The sequence below is a fragment of the Hypanus sabinus genome, chromosome X1 (genome assembly GCF_030144855.1).
Source record: "Hypanus sabinus isolate sHypSab1 chromosome X1, sHypSab1.hap1, whole genome shotgun sequence".
NCBI lineage: Eukaryota > Metazoa > Chordata > Chondrichthyes > Myliobatiformes > Dasyatidae > Hypanus > Hypanus sabinus.
Genome location: NC_082738.1, coordinates 15681256 through 15703012, shown reverse-complemented (window position 1 = coordinate 15703012; position 21757 = coordinate 15681256). Strand labels below are relative to the sequence as shown.

The 21757-nt window shown below is 41.7% G+C and overlaps 1 protein-coding gene across 10 annotated transcripts in view; it reads right to left on the bottom strand.

Annotated features, from left to right (window-relative positions):
• The window catches only part of ikzf4 (IKAROS family zinc finger 4), a 165158-nt gene that overhangs the window by 64347 nt on the left and 79054 nt on the right, over nt 1-21757 (bottom strand). For all 10 annotated transcript variants that reach the window (XM_059955923.1, XM_059955924.1, XM_059955927.1 and 7 more), the window contains exon 3: nt 20470-20574. In XM_059955923.1, coding sequence (XP_059811906.1) covers nt 20470-20574 — 105 coding nt within the window. The remainder of the gene's footprint in view (nt 1-20469; nt 20575-21757) is intronic.

The following is a 21757-nucleotide window of genomic DNA, read 5'->3' as shown; positions in this document are numbered from 1 at the left end:
TGGTTTCCTTCAGGGGAAAACTTGCCTCACAAATCTGTTGAAATTATCTGAGGAAGGATAAACAAAGGAGAACAGCGGATGTGGTTTACTTGTATTTTCAAAAGACCTTTGACAAGATGTCACATATGAGATTGCTAAACAAGAGCCCATGGTATTACAGGAAAGATACCAGCAGGTTAGAAGATTGGCTGATTGGCAGAAGGCAAAGACTGGGAATAAAGGGGCCATTTCTTTTCATGTTATATGCTAATGATTTGGATGACAGAATTGATAGCTTTTTGGCTGCTTGTGGACAATATGAAGATACACGGAGGTGCAGGTAGTGTTGAGGTAGCAAGGAATCCTCAGAAGGACTTAGATAAGGAGAACAGGCAATTAAGTAGCAGATGGAATATAGTGTAGGGAAGTATATGGTCATCCACTTTGGTAGAAGGAATAAAGGCACAGAGTATTTTCTAAATGGGGAGCAAATTCAGAAATGGAAAATGAGAATCAGGTTTAATATCACTGGCATATGTCGTGAAATTGTTGACTTTGTGGCAGCAGTACAATGCAATGCATAATAATAGAGGAAAAACTGGATTACAGTGAGTATACACAGTGACTATAAAAAGTATGCACCCTTCTTGGAAGTTTTCACGTTTTATTGTTTTACAACAGCAAATCACAGTGGATTTAATTTGGCTTATTTTGACAATGAGCTTAGAGTGTGTATCAGTATTTGGAGCCATGATGTTGTGGCTGTTTCAGAGATTTGGATGGCTCAGGCAGGAATAGCTACTGAGAGTGCCAGGCTTTAGATATTTCAGAAAAGACAGGAGGGGAAGCAAATGAATTGAGGGCATGGCACTGCCGATCAGAGATAATGTCACGGCTGCAGAAAAGGAGGAAGTCATGGAGGAATTGTCTACTGAGTCTCTGTGGGTGGAAGTTAAAAACAGGAAGGGGGTCAATAACCCTACTGGGTGTTTTTTTTTATATAGACCATCCAATAGTAACAGGGACATCAAGGAGCACATAGGGAGACAGATTCCGGAACGGTGCAATAACAGGTCTGTCATGATGGGAGATTTTAATTTCCCAAATATCGATCGGCATCTCCCTAGAGCAAGGGGTTTGTTAGGTGTGTTCAGGAAAGCTTTCTGACACAATAAGTCTGCAAGAGCAGAGGTTGTACTTGATCTGATATTGGGAAATGAACCTGGTCAGGTGTCAGGTTTCTCAGTGCAAGAGCATTTTGGAGACAGTGATCACAATTCCATCTCCTTTGCCATAGCATTGGAGAGGAATAGGAGCAGACAAGTCAGGAAAATGTTTAATTGGAGTAAGGGGAAGCTATCAGGCAGGAACTTGGAAGCATAAATTGGGAGTAGATGTTCCCAGGGAAATGTATGGCAGAAATGTGGCAAATGTTCAGGGGATATTTGCGTGGCATTCTGCATAGGTACGTCCCAAAAAGACAGGGAAAGGATGGGAGGGTACAGGAACGATGGTGTACAAAAGCTGTTGAAAATCTAGTCAAGGAGAAAAGTTTACAAAAGGTTAAGGAACTTGGAAGTCCTTGTGCAGGATTCCTTAAAAGTTAATCTTCAAGTTGAGTCAAGGCAAATACAATAATAGTATTCATTTGAAGAGGACCTTAATATAAAAGCAAGAATGTAATGCTGAGGCTTTATAAGACATTGTTCAGACAGCACTTGGAGTGTAGTGAGCAGCTTTTGGCCCTTTATCTAAGAAAAGATTGCTGGCATTGGAGAGGGTCCAGAAGAGGTTTATGAGAATGATTCTGGGAATGAAAAGGTCAACCTATGAGGAGGGTTTGATGACTCTGGGCCAGTACTTGCCAGAGTTTAGAAGAATGGGGGGGGGAAATCTCATTGACATCTAATTAATATTGAAAGGACTATATAGAATGGATGTGGAGAGAATGATTCCTATAGTGGGAGAGTCTAGGACCAGAGGGCACAGCCTCAGAGTAGAGGGACATCCCTTTAGAATAGCAATGAAGTGCAATTTCTTTAGCCGAAGAGTGGTGAAACTGTGGAATTCATTGCCATAGTCAGCTGTGGAGGACAAGTCATTGGGTTTATTTAAAGCAGAGGTTGACAGATTCTTGATTAGTAAGGGCATTAAAGGTTACAGGGAGAAGGCAGGAAAATGGGGTTGAGAGGGACATGGATCAGCTGTGATGGAATGGCAGAGCAGACTGGATGAGCCAAATGGCCTAATTCTGCTGCTACGTCTTATGGTCTTACTTCTAATCTTATCACTGAAGGAAGGTCATCGATAAAACAGCAGAAGATGGTTGGGCCTATGATACAATCCTGAAGAACTTCTGCAGAAACGTTCTGTGCCTGAGATGACTGACTTCCAAACACCACAGCCATCTTCTTTTGCTCTTGAGATGATTCCAATCATCAAACAGATTAACCTCCCAATCACCAACTCCTTGATGCCACACTCGATCAAACACTGCTTTAATGTCAAGGACGGTGAAAATTACAACTGAGAAGGTGCTCAGGAAGCTTAATGGTCTGTGGTTGGATAAATCTCCTGGACCTGATGGAATGCACCTCAGGTTCTGAAGGAAGTAGCTGGAGAGATTGCGGAGGCATTAACAGTGATCTTTCAAGAATCAATAGATTCTGGCATTGCAGCGGATGACTGGAAAATTGCTAATGTTATTCCGCTATTAAGAAGGATGGGAGGCAGCAGAAACAAAACTATAGACCTGTGAGCCTGACATCAGTGGTTGGGAAGTTGTCGAAGTCAACTGTTAGGGATGAGATTATGGCGTACCTGGAGGCACATGACAAGAGAGGCCAAAGCCAGCATGGTTTCCTGAAAGGAAGTTCCTGCTTGACAAACCTACTACAATTCTTTGAGGAAGTTACAAGCAGGGTAGAGAAAGGAGATGCAGTAGACGTGGTGTACTTGGATTTTTCAGAAGGCCTTTGACAAGGTGCCGCACATGAGGCTGCTTAGCAAGATAAGAGCCCATGGGATTACAGGGAAGTTACTAATGTGGGTGGAGCACTGGGTGCTCGGCAGAAAACAGAGAGTGGGAATAAAGGGATCCTATTCTGGCTGGCTGCCGGTTACCAATGGAGTTCCAGAGGGGCCGGTATTGGGACCGTTACTTTTTATGATGTATGTCAATAATTTGGACTACAGTATGAATGGATTTGTGGCTAAATTTGCTGCTGATACAAAGATAGGTGGAGGAGCAGGTAGTGTTGAGGAAACGAAGAGCCTGCAGAGAGACTTAGGTAGTTTAGGGGAATGGGCAAAGAAGTGGCAAATGAAATACAATGTTGGAAAGTGTATGGTCATGCACTTTGGTGGAAGAAATAAACGGACAGACTATTATTTAGATGGGGAGATAATTCAAAATGCAGAGATGCAAAGGGACTTCGGAGTCCTTGTGCAAGATACCCTAAAGGTTAACCTCCAGGTTGAGTAGGTTGTGAAGAAGGCGAATGCAATGTTGGCATTCATTTCTAGAAGTACAGAATATAAAAGCCGTGATGTGATGTTGAGTCTCTATAAGGCACTCATAAGACCACACTTGGAGTATTGTGTGCAGTTTTGGGCTAGAAAGGATATACTGACATTGGAGAGGGTTCAGAGAAGATTCACGAGAATGATTCCAGGAATGAGAGGGTTACCGTATAAGGAATGTCTAGCAGCTATTGGGCTGTATTCCCTGGAGTTCAGGAAAATGAGGGGGGATCTCATAGAAACATTCCAAATGTTAAAAGGCCTGATCAGATTAGGTACGGCAAAGTTATTGCCCATGGTAGGGGATTCTTGAACAAGAGGGCACGACTTCAGGATTGAAGGAGATCCTTTTAGAACTGAAATGCAGAGAAATTACTTTAGTCAAAGGGTGGTAAATCTGGAATTTGTTGCCACAACTGACTGTGGAGGCCAAGTTATTGGGTGTATTTAAGGCAGAGATAGATAGGTTATAAATTAGCCAAGGCATCAAAGGATATGGGGTGAAATGAGGGGAGTGGGGATGATTGGATGAAGTGAATCAGCCCATGATTGAATGGTGGAGCAGAATATTGTGCAGTGTCTCAGGAGTCAAGCCTGAGCATTTTAATCTATAACAATATGTTGGACAAAAGGGACAAAGTGGAGTGCATCCCGGTTTGCCAACAATACTCAGGTGGGAAAGAGCATACAAAAATAATCTACTAAAGGGTATAGTTTGATTAAGCGAGTAGGTAAAAAGATAACAGATGATAAATAATTCAGCTGAAGATTATTGACTGGTACAACAATGGGTAGGTAGGATATGATTTAAATAATGTGAGATCATTAGATATTGGTGTCCGGAGATACCTGGGTGTCCTCATGCAAAGTTAGCACGTTGAGGAAGTAAATGGCAGATTAGAAAACATAGAAAACCTACAGCACAATACAGGCCCTTCGGCCCTCAAAGCAGTACCGGACATGTCCCTACCTTAGAAATTACCTAGGGTTACCCATAGACCTCTATTTTTCTAAGCTCCATGTACCTTAGTTGGACAGGTATGGATGAGAGGGGTTTGGAGGGATATGGCTCAGGTGCAGGTCAGTGGGACCAGGCAGAAAAATGGTTCGGCACAGACAAGAACGGCCAAAAGGCCTGTTTCTGTGCTGTAATGTTCTATGGTTCTACCTATCCAGGAGTCTCTTAAAAGACCCTTTCATATCCGCCTCCACCACCATCGCTGGCAGCCCATTCCATGCACTCACCACTCTCTGCATAAAAATCTAAACTTGACATCTCCTCTGTACTTACTTCCAAGCACCTTAAACCTGTGCCCCCTTGTGGCAGCCATTTTAGCCCTGGGAAAAAGCCTCTGACTATCCACACGATCAAGGCCTCTCATCATCTTGTACACCTCTATCAGGTCACCTCTCATCCTCCGTCGCTCGAAGGACAAAAGGCTGAGTTCACTCAACCTATTCTCATAAGTCATGCTCCCCATTCCAGGCAACATCCTTGTAAATCTCCTCTGCACCCTTTCTATGGTTTCCACATCCTTCCTGCAGTGAGGCGACCAGAAATGAGCACAGTACTCCAAGTGGGGTCTGACTAAGGTCCCATATAGCTACAACATTACATCTCGGCTCCTAAATTCAATTCCATGACTGATGAAGGCCAATACACCGTACACCTTCTTAACCACAGAGTCAAACCGCGCAGCTGCTTTGAGCGTCCTATGGACTGCAACCCCAAGATCCCCCTGATCCTCCACTCTGCCAAGAGTCTTACCATTAATACTATATTCTGCCATCATATTTGACCTACCAAAATGAACCACTTCACACTTATCTGGGTTGAACTCCATCTGCCACTTCTCAGCCCAGTTTTGCATCCTATCAATGTCCCGCTGCAACCTCTGACAGCCCTCCACACTATCCACAACACCTCCAACCTTTGTGTCATCAGCAAACTTACTGACCCATCACTCCACTTACTCATCCAGGTCATTTATAAAAATACAAAGAGTAGGGGTCCCAGAACAGATCCCTGAGGCACACCACTGGTCACCGACCTCCATGCAGAATATGACCCACCTATAACCACTCTTTGCCTTCTGTGGGCCAGTCCTGGATCCACAAAGCAAGGTCCCCTTGGCTCCCCTGCCTCCTTACTTTCTAAATAAGCCTTGTATGGGGTACCTTATCGAATGCCTCAAATGGTGTATATCGAAATTCATATACACCACACCTACTGCTCTTCCTTCATCAATGTATTTAGTCACATGCTCAAAAAATTCAATCAGGCTCGTAAGGCATGACCTGCCCTTGACAAAGCTATGCTGATTATTCCTAATCATATTATACCTCCCCAAATGTTCATAAATCCTGCCTCTCAGGATCTTTTCCATCAACTTACCAACCACTGAAGTAAGACTCACTGGTCTATAGTTTCCTGGGCTGTCGCTACTCCCTTTCTTAAATAAGGGTACAACATCCGCAACCCTCCAATTCTTCGGAATCTCAGCGATCTCCTCCCTCGCCTCCCACAGTAGCCTGGCGTACATCTCACCCGGTCCTGGTGACTTATCCAACTCAATGCTTTCCAAAAGCTCCAGCACCTCCTCTTTCTTAATATCTGCATGCTCAAGCTTTTTAGTCTGCTGCAAGTCATCACTACAATTACCAAGATCCCTTTCCATAGTGAATACTTAAGTATTCATTAAAGTACCTCTGCTATTTCCTCCGGTTCCACACACACTTTCCCACTATCACACTTGATAGGTCCTATTTTCTCATGTCTTATCCTCTTGCTCTTCACATACTTGTACAATGCCTTGGGGTTTTCCTTAATCCTGCCCACCAAGGCCTTCTCATGGCCCCTTCTGGCACTCCTAATTTTCCTTTTAAGCTCTTTCTTGTTAGCCTTATAATCTTCTAGATCTCTAACATTACCTAGCTCTCTAAACCTTTCGTAAGCTTTTCTTTTCTTCTTGACTAGATTTACGCCATGTACACCTTTGTACGCCATGGTTCCTGTACCCTACCATAACTTCCCTGTCTCACTGGAACGTACCTATACAGAGCTCTACACAAATATCCCCCGAATATTTGCCACATTTCTTCCATACCTTTCCCTGAAAACATCTGTTTCCAATTCCTGCCTGATGGCCTCATAATTCCCTTACTCCAATTAAACACTTTTCTAACCTGTCTGTTCCTATCTCTCTCCAATGCTATTGTTAAGGAGATAGAATTATGATCACCATTTCCAAAATGCTCTCCCACTGAGAGATCTGACACTTGACCAGGTTCACTTCCCAATACCAAATCAAGTACGCTTTCTCCTCTTGTAGGCTTATCTACATATTGTGTCAAGAAACCTTCCTGAACACACCTAACAAACTCCACCCCATCTAAACCCCTTGCTCTATGGAGATGCCAATCGATATTTGGGAAATTAAAATCTCCCACCATGACAACTCTGTTATTATTAAATGATTGGTCTTCATTTCAAGGCATTTCAAAGCAGGATTGCATTGTCACAACTCTGCAGGACCAGTGAAACCATACCTTGAACACTGAATTGTTTTTAATCTTATTTAAGAACATTTGCTTTGGAGGAAGTGATTCCTTGTACAAGGCAGTGGTCCCAAGGACAATGTGTAGATTGGGTCTATAAGCTGTATTTTGATGAATGTGCAGTAATCTCATTGAAAAGCTGGAAAATAGAGTTGATGATAAAGATCAGATGTGCTATGATCTTACTGAATAACAGAACAGTTTCAGAGCCACAAGAGCTGCGCCTGTTCCTATTTTCCACACAAAGCATGCTCCCACAAAAAATACAGCAATGACCAGATAATATTCTCTTTAAATGAGAATAAATATTAGTTAGGACCAGAGGTTTGTTCAGTTACAAAATTAAAATCTAGCCCAAGCACAGGCAACCCAAGTGCTCTTATTTAAATATCCAATCATTATTGTACTTTGATCTGTTTAAAGATGAACCATCAAGAGGACATACAATGGAAGAGAGGAAGCAAATCATCCTGACTGAGATAAAGTACAGAGGTGAGGTTCAAACTGAACCTCAAATATTTTAATCAGAATAAACACCTGACCAGAACCTTTTACATAAATCACCAGGTTTTCACTGGGGAGCCAGATTCTGATCAAGACACCATAGTGAATTCTCCTTGTCCACTTAAATTCATTCCATCAGTTCTTTACTGGTCAATTAAGGAAGACTGGGCTCCTGTTTGGCATCCAATTTAAAAGGAACAAATACTTCTCAGCTGTTAATATTCCAACAGCTTGGATTTCAACAGACTGTGAATGTGCAAAATCAAGCAAACCCATCACTCATTTTAACAGACTGCCTCTCTACTGTTTTTGGCTTCTGGGTTTAGACACAACTATGAAGTCCTGAGAGGAATGTGTCTTGCAATTCAAAAATAAACTATGGCACTTATCCTCTGGGTGTTCTGGTCTCCTCCCACATTCTAAAGAAATGTGGGCTGTTAGATTGTTTGATCACCATAAAATGCTCCTGGTGTGTTGGTTGGAGATAGTATTTTTTTTAAAAATTGGAATGTAGGGAGAATTTTAAAAAATGGGATGAATGTAGAATTAGTGTGAAAGCGTACTCAGTGGCCCATTCAGGCTCAGCAGGATTGAAGACTTGTTTCCATACTGTATGACTTTACACACGTATATTATAAATGCCTGCCAACATTCTTTTTATCAAATTAGCAATAATAATACTCATACAAGATATGCCACATTTTGTGAAGAACTTGCCCAAAGTAGATGAATTGCTCAAAGATTTCAACCATTGCTGTTCAAAAATAGGAAAAAAGTAACTCAAAGTAACAACACGAAAGGCTCGCTGTGACATAACTTTGTTAATCCAGTATGCTCAAGATTTTGACTTTAAAATAACCAGGATTAATCCTTAATGCCTTTAAAGGGAAGAGATGGACAAGAATAATTTAGCACCAAGGTCAACTCAGAAGAGAGGCAGAAGCACTTCAAATTTCTCCATCACTTGTGCAAGAAAACTTGTCCATGTTCTCATGCTCCAGTTGTTAGAGCAGGAGAATATGAATGCAGTGAACTATATAGAAGCTACATAATTTAAAAGAAATAGAAATTTGGATAAGTGTCACACATGACAAAGAAATCTGCCCATGGCAGTAAGGGTCACACATAAACTAAAGTAGGAAACCTGTCAATTTCTGCAATGAAGAACCTACAGAAAATTGAACGGCTACAATTTTTAACAAAGTATTTCATGGAATTCAGCTTCTCAGGATGATACACATACCGAATTATCCTCTACCTACAGCACGTACAAATCTTCAGTCATTTTGATTTTGCTGCTTGCTTACCTGCAACCGCATGAAGTTTCCCCTCCTACAACCAAGATCACTTTGTTACATACTTCAATCAGTGCATCTCACTGTACGTGCAGAACTTCATTTATAAACAAATGGCAACACTAAGCTTACCGACCCAAACAAACAAATGGCACTTACATTACCAACCCTGAAGGGGAACTAAGACTTGGAGTCTACAAGAAGTGAGGGTTAATTGCCAGACACTGTTGGGAGCAAAACTGGAAAGACAGACAGACTTGACTTGTACAGTGCTTTTCACAACTGCATCCTACCCATAAGCACATTTTTTTGGACAGCTTGTGAAGTCCTTTTGAAGCACAGCCACTGTTGTAAAGTAAGAAGCACACAAGCTAACATACTCCTACAAACAGCAATGTGAGAATAACCAGATAATGTGCAGAAGGTCATTGACATGAAAAATGAAATAAAACAGAAAATTCTGGAAACACTCAAACAGTCAGGCAGCGATAATGGAAAGAGAAAGGTTAACATTTGAGGTCAAAGAGCCTGCATCAGAACTGAGAATGAGAAAATATTCGTTTTAAGTTTGAGAGAGGGAGGAATATTACAAAAGGAATCATTTGATAGGGAGAAGCTAGAGTTGCCATGGGGATAAATTGTTGAAGCACCTGATTAACAGGTTTTATCAGCCCCTCTGCAGTATCAATCTCTTGACTTTAGCAATTAAGGATACTGCACCAAAACAGACCATACAACCCATTTAGTCCATAGTAACCATCAAATACTCATTTTTACACCAATTCTACCATAACCCATCTGCTTTTATTAAAAAAAAGGTATTGACAGAGAGATAACCATTGGTCAATACATTGGCAAGAGCACTCCTTTTCTTTCAAATTGTGCTGAGGATTGTTTATGACCATCTATAAGAACAGATGGTGCCTCTGTTTAATAGCTCAACTGAAAGATGGTACTTCCAACAGTGTTGTATTATGCTGCAGTACCAGCCAAGCATTTTGTACTCAAGTCCCTGGCATTAATCCATTTAAAATGGCTTTAATACATTTTGTTGTTTCAGAAACAAGAATGCTAGCCATTTAGCAATAGAATCAAAAGATTATTAAAAGTTACATCTTTACATTTCCATTTATTAGTTACCATAAAATCAAATGGGAATATATGGATTAGTCTGTTTAACTTGATATGGTGATTGGGGCTTGAACATTTTGTGATTAAACTCCCAAGAATCAATGGAAATGAAGTTGGCGACCTTCGGCAGTACTGAAAAGAACAAGGCAATTTTGACTGGAGAACTTGGGTGACCTGCAGGGCAAAATGCAAGAACCAAATTCTGGAGAGAAGATGAAGAAATACAAGAGAAGAGCAGGAAAGCCGAGAGGAAGCCTAATGTGAGGACAGAGAAACAATAAAGGAGAAAGGTTGAGATAAATTCTCAGGTAATTAATGAGGGTAAGAGAAGGACCTGACATAATGTCAGATCATACTTGGTAATGTTGCAAGCCAATACCTTGCTTCTCAGAGGTGTGCCTGTGCTACATGGATCAGCCCTAATCCAACTGATGCTCATGCCTCCTGATCAAACTCATCATTCCAGCAAGACAAACAAAACCAAATCCACAATCCAAATGTCTTGAAAATTCATACTTAACAGCCATAATGCAAGCTTTGAATTGATTACAGATTTCGCCTTCCTGCCTTCCTCTTTCTTCTTTGTCAGGGTGAACTTTACAATGGACAAACATCCCATAGGTATGCTAGCCATTAAGTGAGTGATAGGAGAAGTGGGCTTGGGGAAGGGGGTGGATGACAAGTACAGGGACAATAGTTTATAGAAGAGTACAAGGATAATCGTTTATAGAATTAATCCAAGAGCCAGCAGATACAATGGACTGAACAGCCTCCCATCTTGTAAGGAAATATGAAATACAGTATTTGTAATGCACAGCATCCTGATAAGACTTCATACAGGCCTTTGTTTTCAACTGATTTATGAATACTAAAACGCTTAATGTTGTACTCACAGGTGTTCCAATATATCACTGCTTAGAATGACAAGTCATGACATTTCTAACTTGAAAGCATATCCTGCTCAACAATAAAGCTCAACAACTTGGCAGTGATTAAAGAAAATCATAAAAAAGAACCTGGATGAAAATCCAAATGCGCTCCTGAAACGTGGAAAACATACTATATTAAACCAACAAGAATCAATGGACTTGTAGATAATATTGTTACATACCCAACTCATCTCCGATACACTACCCAAGGGACAGAAAAACTCAATGCGAAGATGGTGATTGCACCATATGCAAGCCTGGTCAAGATTTTTTTTATAAATCAAGCTGGCCAATTACAGCTTACTACCATTTTGGCACAAAGTTGGTATATTGAGGTTGAAAATAGCAGATGAAAGAGAAAAAAAATCCATCAGAGCACCCCCATGTTAAGAATTCCTTTAAAAATCTTAAAGTTAGAGGAAGACAACACATACTTTAAAAAGATGACCACCCAGAATCAGAATGAAGTGATCTTGGAGGCTTGTATAGCAATGGAGCGAGGCCACTGAGCTACTTAAGAAAAAACTGAAATTTCAAAAAGCAAGGGTATAAGCTACAAGTCCAGGGATAATAAGTAAAGGGGCTTGGTGCAAGTTAAGTGACAGGAAGAAAGGCTCCTATAAACTGAAGTATAACAAGGGTAGGACAAGGGAAGACTGCCAAGAGTCCATAGGAAAAGACAGGCCTAGAGGTAAACACAAAGGGCACAGACATTATCAATGGAGTGGATTTGTGGTCCAAAGCTCGAGGGTCAAACAACACAAAGACTGGTTCAGTTTTAAATGGATAGATATCAGTAGTAAGGAATAGACGAACAGGAACACTGGTCCTACCAAGACTCACCTGGAAAATATTTCTATTTATTCAGCACTGGATGTTGGACAAGCAATTTGACCAGGTGAAGACAGTGGAACAGTGGAAATGTGGAGCTGGGTGTCACCATAGTGCACTTTAGGCCGATATTGCCAAGCCACAGCACGTAGATGAGACACAGGTGGTGACCAAGAATCAATTGTGAAAAGACAAAAATTAATGGTGAAGGAAAAGTTAGAGACATCATTGCAAATGGTTCTCTGTTCTCAACTGGAGAGAAAGGAAATAAGCCAGCCAGAGGCAGTCCACATAGCTGGAAGATGGTCATTAGCCATTTTAGTTGACGATGTGGTCAACCTTGCCATAAGACAACAGACAGGGCAAGAAAGGAAGTAAAAGAGACTATGAGAGAATGGACATATTTAAATTGAGTTCCAGGAAAGATGGGTACAATCTTGAGCAGCAATGAAAGGGAGTTTGGAGCAAAAGGGTAACCAGGAAAAGAATAGGTCCCCTTAAGAATCAGTGTGGTCATCCATGTATGAAGTAACGGGAGACAGGCAAGGTCTAAAGTTAATACCTCTTGTTTGTATTTATCATGAAGGTGACCTGGAAGCTAGGTAATTAAAGGAAGAGAACAGCGATGGCCTGAAACACATCAACATCACAAAAGAAGTGATGGTAATATTGAGGCACGTACAAGTGGATAAAGCCCTGAGGCCTGATCAAATGTGTCCTACAACATTATGGGAAGAAAGGGAAAAATTGCAGGGGCTCTGACAGAGGGCGAGATGCCAGAAGACTAGAGAATAGTTAATGCTGTGCCTTTAAGGGTTACAAGGTCAAGTCTGGGAACCACAGGCTGGTAAGCCGAACACAAGTGGTGGGAAAATTACAGGAGGGGATTCTGAAAGACAGGATCTACTTGCATTTGGAAAGGCAAGGAATGAAGGGGAACAGTTGTGAGAAATCACATCTCTTGAATTTGATTCAGTAATCTTTTTAAAGACGAAGAGGTGACTAAGAGGATTGAAGAGAGCAGCAGATGTTGGCAAAAGCTTGCTAAAGTACACATAGACAAGGTCTTGCATGGTAGGCTGACGTGAAAGGTTAGATCATGTGGGGTCTAGAGCAAGATAGCTGATTGGATTCAAAGTTGGCTTAGCGGAAGGAGGCAGAGGGTGGTAATGAAGGGTTGCTGTTCAAATTGGAGGCCTGTGACAGATGGTATGCTGCAGAGATTGGTGCTGGGCCCACTGTTTGTCGTTTATATTAATGATTTAGACAAAAATGCAGGTGGCAAGCAAGTTTGCAGATGACACAAAAATTGGTGGGGCGGTGGACAACGACATTTGTCTATGGTTACAACAAGATCTAGATCAACAAGGAAACGGGCTTCGGCGAGAGGAAATCAGTGACCCAGCACGTGCTTGCTGAGGTAAAAAGGTAAGGTCAGTAGGTTCTTTTTTCATTTATTCTGACTAATCTGGGATCAGGTAATGGGGGAGACAGTTAGAGCAGTGGTGTGCTCCATATGCAGTATGTGGGAGGTCAGGGTCAACACAGTTGTCCCTGATGACCACACCTGCAAAAGGTGCATCCAGCTACAGCTCCTATCAGACCGAATTAGGGAATTGGAGCAGGAGCTGGATGAAATACGGATCATTCAGGAGGCAGAGGCAGAGATAGATGAGAGTTATCGGGAGGCAGTCACACCGAAAAGACAGGAGGTAGGCAAATGGGTGACAGTCAAGAGAGGCAGGGGGAGCAGACAGAGAGAGAAGAGCACCCCTGTGGCCGTTCCCATCAAAAATAAGTATACCGTTTTGGATACTGTTGGTGGGGATGACCTACCAGGAACAAGTTGCAGTGGTCCTGTCTCTGGCACTGAGGTTGGACCCTCGACTAGGAAGGGGAGGAGGGACGAGAAGAGAGCGGTAGTGATAAGGGATTCTATAGTCAGGGGGCGGATAGGAGATTTTGTGGGGAAGATCGGGAGTCTTGGATGGTATGTTGCTTCCCTGGTGCCAGGGTCCGAGACATCTCAGATCGGGTGCAGGTTATTCTCGAGAGGGAGGGCAAGAATCCAGATGTTGTGGTCCATGTAGGGACCAATGACATGGGTAGGATGAGTGAGGGGGTCCTGCGTAGGGAGTTCAGGGAGTTAGGTGCGAAGCTGAAGAGCAGGACCTCGAGGGTAACAATCTCAGGATTGCTACCTGTGCCACGTGCAAGTGAGGCAAGGAACAGAAAGATTTTACAGATTAATATGTGGCTGAGAGGATGGTGCAGGAGGGAGGGCTTCAGGTTTTTAGATAATTGGGCTTTGTTCCAGGGAAGGTGGGATCTGTTCCAAAGGGATGGTTTACACCTGAACTGGAGCAGTACTAACATTCTTGCAGGGAAGTTTGCTAGTGCTTCTTGGGGGTTTAAAACTAAATTTGCAGGGGGCGGGGATCCAGAATGTGAGAGAGGATAGCAAGAGGAAGAATAAAGGACAGGTGGGGACTACACGGTTCTGGAATGTTAAGTGTGTTGTAGAGAAAGGTGAGGCAGAACAAGTGATAAGGAGGACACATGTACAGAGGGATGGTCTGACGGAACATGGAGTTAAATGTGCAGAAAGAATAAGTAAATTTAAGAAGGACAACAAAATTCTAGGGGCGTATAGCCCGATGGGAGTTCGGGGAGCTAGGTTAAGCACAATAGGCAGCGATTCAAACAGAGAGGAGAAATGGGCTAAAAATTCTATATCTGAATGCACGAAGTGTCAGAAATAAGGCGGATGAGCTTGAAGTTCAGGTGCGAATGGGTAACTATGATGTTGTTGGGATAACGGAGACATGGCTGCAGGGAGATCAGACCTGGGAAATGAATGTACAAGGGTATACGTGCTATCGTAGGGACAGAAATGTGGGCAGAGGGGGTGGGGTGGCCCTGTTGGTGAGGAATGAGATTCAGTCCTTTGCAAGGGGAGGACATAGGATCAGGAGAAGTAGAGTCTGTGTGGATAGAACTGAGGAACAGTAAGGGCAAAAGGACCCTAATGGATGTTGTCTACAGGCCACCAAACAGTAGCATGGATATTGGGTGCAAGTTGAATAGGGAGTTAACATTGGCATGTGGCAAAGGTAATGTCGCAGTAGTTATGGGGGATTTCAACATGCAGGTGAACTGGGAGAATCCGGTCGGTGCTGGACCCCAGGATAGGGAGTTTGTAGAGTGCCTACGGGATGCATTCTTGGAACAGCTTGTACGAGAGCCAACCAGGGACAAGGCTATTCTGGATTTAGTCTTATGTAATGAACAGGATTTGATAAGCGATCTTGAAGTAAAGGAGCCATTAGGAGGTAGTGATCATAATATGATAAATTTTTAATCTGCCATTTGAGAAGGATAAGGGCAGCTCAGAGGTGTCAGTGTTGCAGTTGAACTGGGGAAACTATGGAGTCATGAGGGAGGAGCTGGCCAAAGTTGACTGGACGGATATCCTAGCAGAAAAGACAGTGGAACACCAATGGCAGGTATTCTTGGGAATAATGCACAAGGTGCAAAATCAGTTCATTCCCTGGAGAAGGAAGGATTCAAAGGGGGGAAGAGGCCACAGTGGTTGACAAAGGAAGTCAGAGATTGCATAGCATTAAAAAAAAGGAAATATGACAGAGCTAAGGTGAGTGGGAGGACAGATGACTGGGAAGTTTTTAAGGAACAACAGAACTTAACTGAAAAGGCAATACAGGGAGAAAAAAAATGAGGTACGAACGCAAGCTAGCCAGGAATATAAAGGAGGATAGCAAAAGCTTTTTTAGATATGTGAAGAGAAAGAAGAAAGTTAAGGACAACGTTGGGCCCTTGAAGAATGAATTGGGTGAAATTGTTATGGGAAACAGAGAATTGGCAGAAGAATTTAATAAGTACTTCAGATCTGTCTTCACTAGGGAAAGACACAAGCAATCTCCCAGATGTATGGATGGGCTAAGGACATAGGGTAACAGAGGAAATGAAACAGATTGACATTAGGAAGGAAACGGTGATGAGTAGACTGATGGGACTGAAGGCTGACAAATCCCCAGGTCCAGATGGTCTGCATCCTAGGGTACTAAAGGAGGTGGCCCTGGAAATTGTGGATGCATTGGTAATCATTTTCCAATGTTCCTTAGATTCAGGATCAGTTCCTGAGGATTGGAGAATGGCTAATGTTATCCCACTTTTTAAGAAAGGAGGGAAGGGGAAAACAGAGAACTATCGACCTGTCAGCCTAACATCAGTAGTGGGGAAGATGCTAGAGTCCATTATTAAAGATGAAATAGTGGCATATCTAGATAGCAGTGATAGGATTGGGCTGAGCCAGCATGGATCTACCAAGGGCAAATCATGCTTGACTAATCTGTTGGAGTTTTTCGAGGATGTAACCAGGAAGTTAGACGGGGGAGATCCAGTGGATGTAGTGTACCTCAATTTTCAGAAGGCATTTGATAAGGTCCCACATAGGAGATTGGTGGGTAAAATCAAAGCTCATGGCATTGGGGGGGAAGATATTGACATGGATAGAAAACTGGTTGGCAGATAGAAAGCAAAGGGTAGCGGTGAATGGGTGTTTCTCAGAATGGCAGGTGGTGACTAGGGGGTGCCACAGGACTCGGTATTGGGACCACAGCTGTTTACGATTTACGTCAACGATTTAGATGAAGGCATTGAGAATAACATCAGCAAGTTTGCTGATGATACTAAGCTGGGTGGCTGTGTGACATGTGATGAGGATGTTAGGAGAATTCAGGGTGTCTTGGATAGGCTGGGTGAGTGGGCAGATACTTGGCAGATGACATTTAATGTGATTAAGTGTGAGGTTATCCACTGTGGGAGTAAGAACAGGAAGGCAGATTATTATCTGGACAGTGTGAAGTTAGGTAAGGGAGAAATACAAAGAGATCTAGGAGTCCTTGTTCATCAGTCACTGAAGGTGAATGAGCAAGTGCAGCAGGCAGTGAAGAAGGCTAATGGAATGTTGGCCTTTATTACAAAGGGAATTGAGTACAAGAGCAAGGAAATCCTCTTGCATTTGTACAGAGCCTTGGTGAGACCACACCTGGAGTATTGTGTACAGTTTTGGTCTCCAGGGTTAAGGAAGGACATCCTGGCTGTAGAGGAAGTGCAGCGTAGATTCACGAGGTTAATCCCTGGGATGTCCGGACTGTCTTACGCAGAGAGGTTAGAGAGACTGGGCTTGTACACACTGGAATTAAGGAGATTGAGAGGGGATCTGATTGCAACATATAAGATTATTAAGGGATTGGACAAGATAGAGGCAGGAAATATGTTCCAGATGCTGGGAGAGTCCAATACCAGAGGGCATGGTTTGAGAATAAGGGGTAGGTAATTTAGGACAGAGTTAAGGAAAAACTTCTTCTCCCAGAGAGTTGTGGGGGTCTGGAATGCCCTGCCACGGAAGGCAGTGGAGGCCAATTCTCTGGATGCTTTCAAGAAGGAGCTAGATAGGTATCTTATGGATAGGGGAATCAAGGGATATGGGGACAAGGCAGGAACCGGGTATTGATAGTAGATGATCAGCCATGATCTCAAAATGGCGGTGCAGGCTCGAAGGGCCGAATGGTCTACTTCTGCACCTATTGTCTATTGAAAGTGGGCCATGGAATGACAGACAGAATCTAACCTGGACAAGGGCAAAATGATGCACTTAGAGAAGTTAAACCAGTGTAGGGCATGCACAGTGACTAAAAAGGCCTTGGGGATTGTTGTGTAACAGGGTGACCTAGGGGTACAATAAAATAGTTCCCTGTAAGTGGCAACACATATAGTCAAGCTGGTGTAGAAAGCAAATAGCATGCTTGCCTTCATCAGATGGGCAGCAGTACAAAAGTTGGGACATCATATCACAACTGTAAAAGATGTTAATGAGACCTGATTGCTACACTATAGGAAGCTAGAGAGAATACAGAAAAGATTCACAAGGATGTTGCTGGGACACCAGTTATAAGGAGGGACTGGGAGTGTTTTCCCTGGAGCGAAGAAGTCTGAGGAGTGACCTTGCAAAGATTTCTAAGATCATGAGGGGCACAGATAAGATGGATTGCTAGTTCCCCACCCCAGGGTAGGGTAATCCAAAACTAGTGGGCATAGGTTTAAGGTGAGAAGGGAACAATTTAAAGGTGACCTGAGGGACAGATTTTTTTTTACTCAGAGGATCGTGGCCTATGGAATGAGTTGCTGGAGAAATTGGCAGAGGCAAGTACAATGCTTAGACGACATTTGGACAGGTACATGGATAGAAAAAATTCAGAGGATATGGGCCAAATGCAGGCAAATGGGACTAGCTCAGGAAGCCACTTGATTAGTATGGAGGGATTGTATAGTAGGGTTTGTCTCCACACTGCCAAACTCTCTAATTGAGTTGCACGGCCAAACAGGTCAAAACCATGATTACAGATCAAACTTCAAGAGCCACAAGTACTCATGCAAGTTTACATCACCAGAAAAGCAATTCTAATACTCAGAATTCATTGGAAAGATTGGGAAATGGGGAACATGAAAGTAAAAGTGAATAATTAAATATATGAACATTGTGGACTTGCTATGTTGGTGCTGGAATGGACTGCCCCCAGCACATCCTTTAGGCTGTGTTGGTTGTTAGCACAAATGAAATAGTTTATTGTATGCTTCAATGTACATATAACAAATAAATTAATCTGAATAATTATTACAATATGTGCCTATTCACTGACTAATCAGTCATACAATAATCACCATGTTACATACACAATTTGCTTGCTATCACGTTCTAAAATGCAAACACAAAGTTGTTTGCTTGATTTCAAAAGACTTGGAATAAATGGCATATAAGTATGTTATCTCATACCTTAAAAGGAATAGATTGTAATGTTTCAATTAAACTGCATTTTCATAAAGTGCTTGTTAATGGCACTTCCAGCAACTCACAGCAGTTCGCCACCACACATTCAACCATTTGGTTCTTGAAGCTTAACCACAACTTCAGTATAGCAACACTGTGACCACTTTGCACTATAATGGACTGTTTTGTTTCTGGTCTAACTGGGCTCTTTCTTGTAAAAATTGTGTAAATGCTTAATATACACTATGTTTCCTTGTGAATGCTACTTATACGATACTTTGTGCCCATGATGCTGCTGCAAGTAAATATTTCACTGTGCCTGGCATTCATGTACATGTGCAAATGACAATAAACTCAAATTTGACACATAAAATTACTGAATGATTACTGACACTCAACTGTTTTATTTTATGAAAATTAAACTCACTCAGGTTGAAACAAAATCAGCGAATGAGGACTAAAACACAAGAAAAAGTCAGGATTTGCATTTAAGGCCACCAGGATCCCAAGAAGAACAAATTCTGAAATCTCAGTTAAGTAGCAAATTGTTCCCAGATGCTTTGAATATGCAATTTTTTTGCTTCTGAAACTAAATTATTTCTTTTTTTGCATAAAATGTGAAAATTTCATCCTTTGCTCATAACATTATATGATAGGACAAAATTGCAGCCAATTGCAGATGGCAAGGAAGGCAAATGCAGTGTTACAATTAATTTCAAATGGTGTAGAAGACAACAGCAGGGATGTGCTGCTGAGGCTTGAAAGGCACTGGTGAGGCCTCACCTTGAGAATTGTGAACAGTTTTGGACTCCTGATCCAAGAAAAGGTGTGCTGGCATTAGAGAGGGTTAAGAGGTTCCCAAGGACGATTCCAGGAATGAAAGGGTTATCATATGAAGAACGTTTGAAGGGTCTGGATCTGTACTCATTGGAATTTAGAAGGACGGGTGGGGGGGCGGGGGAATCTCATTGAAACCTTTTGAATGTTGAAAGGCTTAAACAGAGCAGGTGTGAAAAGGATGTTTCCCATGGTGTGTGTGGGGGGGGGGGGTCTCAGACAATTGGGCACAGCCTCTGGATAGAGGGGTGTCCATTTAAGACAAAGATGTGGAGAAATTTCTTTAGCCAGAGAGTGGTGAATTTGTGGAATTTGTTACCACAGGCAGCTGTGGAGACCAGGTTGTTGGGTGTACTTACGGTGGAGACTAATAGGTTCTTGATCAGCCACAGCATCAAAGGGAGAAGGCCACGGAGTTGGGGGGTGGGGGGGGGGGGGGAAGATAGAAAAAGGATCAGCTATGATTGAATGGTGGAACAGACTCAACAGGCCAAATGGCCTAATTCTGCTCCCATGTCTTATGGTCTATGGTCTTATGATCTTTAGATCCCAAGATCCTAAACTTCTCAGACGTCAACCTGCACAATTTTTTTCAGTTGACAGAAGGGGAGATGAATATCCAACTTACAAGGCAGACTTCAGTATTCTCTGCTCCAACAAATTCTAGTCTGCTCTTTTAGTTCAGACAATCAATCTCACAATCAAATGACTTGCCCACATTTATCTAATGTCAGATAAACACAAGTTAAATTTTCACTTATGGAAACAAAGATCCTAGATTCTGATGGCCCTACTCATTTCATTACAGAATTTTTTTTAAACACTTGTGAAGCTTGTGTGTTAACTGTGAAATCAATACACCAAAAAAGTGTCATCTATATTAAATGTTAGAAATAAACTAAAACCGTTTCTCTATTCATCCTCAGAAAATCAATTCTGGCTTCTAGAGATTCATAATTGACTATATAACAACAGCTTTAAAAGTGCTCAATGTGTGAAACCAAGGAATAGTTAAAAAAAAAAGTAGACATACCACTCAAAGAACGGCTGGGTGAAGAGTGCTGACTGTTGGGTGTGCTCACTGTTGGACCCACCATTGCCCCAGGGAATTCTTTGTCCATTGAAGAGTCACCGTTTCCTGTATGATAATAAAAGATTTTTTAATATAAACAGAAGGACTGTAATTTCCAAGGATTATTAGGATTGCCATTAATTTTTCAAAACACACTTACACATGGAAAAAAACCTGAAAAAATTAAATTCAGTATGTAACATGGATGTAAGAAATAGTATACTGTGGATTTACACTGGGAATTTACATTTCCAAAAATATAAAAAGGCTCAAATCAAGACTTGGTCTGAGGACTTAACTACATATCCAAAAACTAGACTGCTAAAAACACAGTACCTTTGTGATACACAGTTTCAAACTGAAACAGTCATTCTAGATTTTTAGGGTCAATACCATCACTGCAAGAGTACAATAATTCTAGACAATAGTTGATCCACACACCAAACACTTCAGTAACTTCTTAGACAGTACCAACATTTATGTCTGATACATGGCCAAGACTCGGATACAGAATACTGATCAAGGCTCAACACATAATTAAGGATCTTGATACTCAGTTCACTTGCTATATTTTAAATGCATTGTCCAATTTCACTGCAGCACACAAGATGGCTAATCTTTCACTCATTAATAGATGCATCTAAGAAAGATTTTTATTTGTAATTAGATTCTACTGCAGTGTCAGAGATTTACTGGATAGAGGCAGAAAGAAATCTTGCACATTAGTCAGTCCGCATAGTTCCACATAGAATTATTGATCTTCCACATTGTATTATTAATCATGCTTTTCCCAATGTTCATTAGGATTTGAATCTATTTACTTGGCAATCTTTTGCACTTGTCCAGTTAGAAAACCAAAATTCCAATCTTAAAAATAAAAAATAAAGCTCATTTATAAAACTACATGTCCTCTAACATCACACAGGGGGAAAATGCACATCGTATATGATCTGCTTGCACTCTGCACCCAAAAGAAGTTTAGCATTTTCTTCATTTCAACTTCCAGAACAGCAATGACAATGAATCGAGGTGTTCAATTTGCATTGAAAAAAAAACAATCCTTTTTCTTATAAGAAGCATAATGTTCATTTTTAAAGAAAGGAAACAGCTTCGTTAATTCTCACACTGAAGATCTTTTTCTTATATTAATTAAATGAACTACCAGCTGGAGAGAGACTAGCAGTTCACACAATCTGCCAAGCTTATCCAGTTATCCAGCAGCTGTTATCTTGATACAGACCACTTTGAA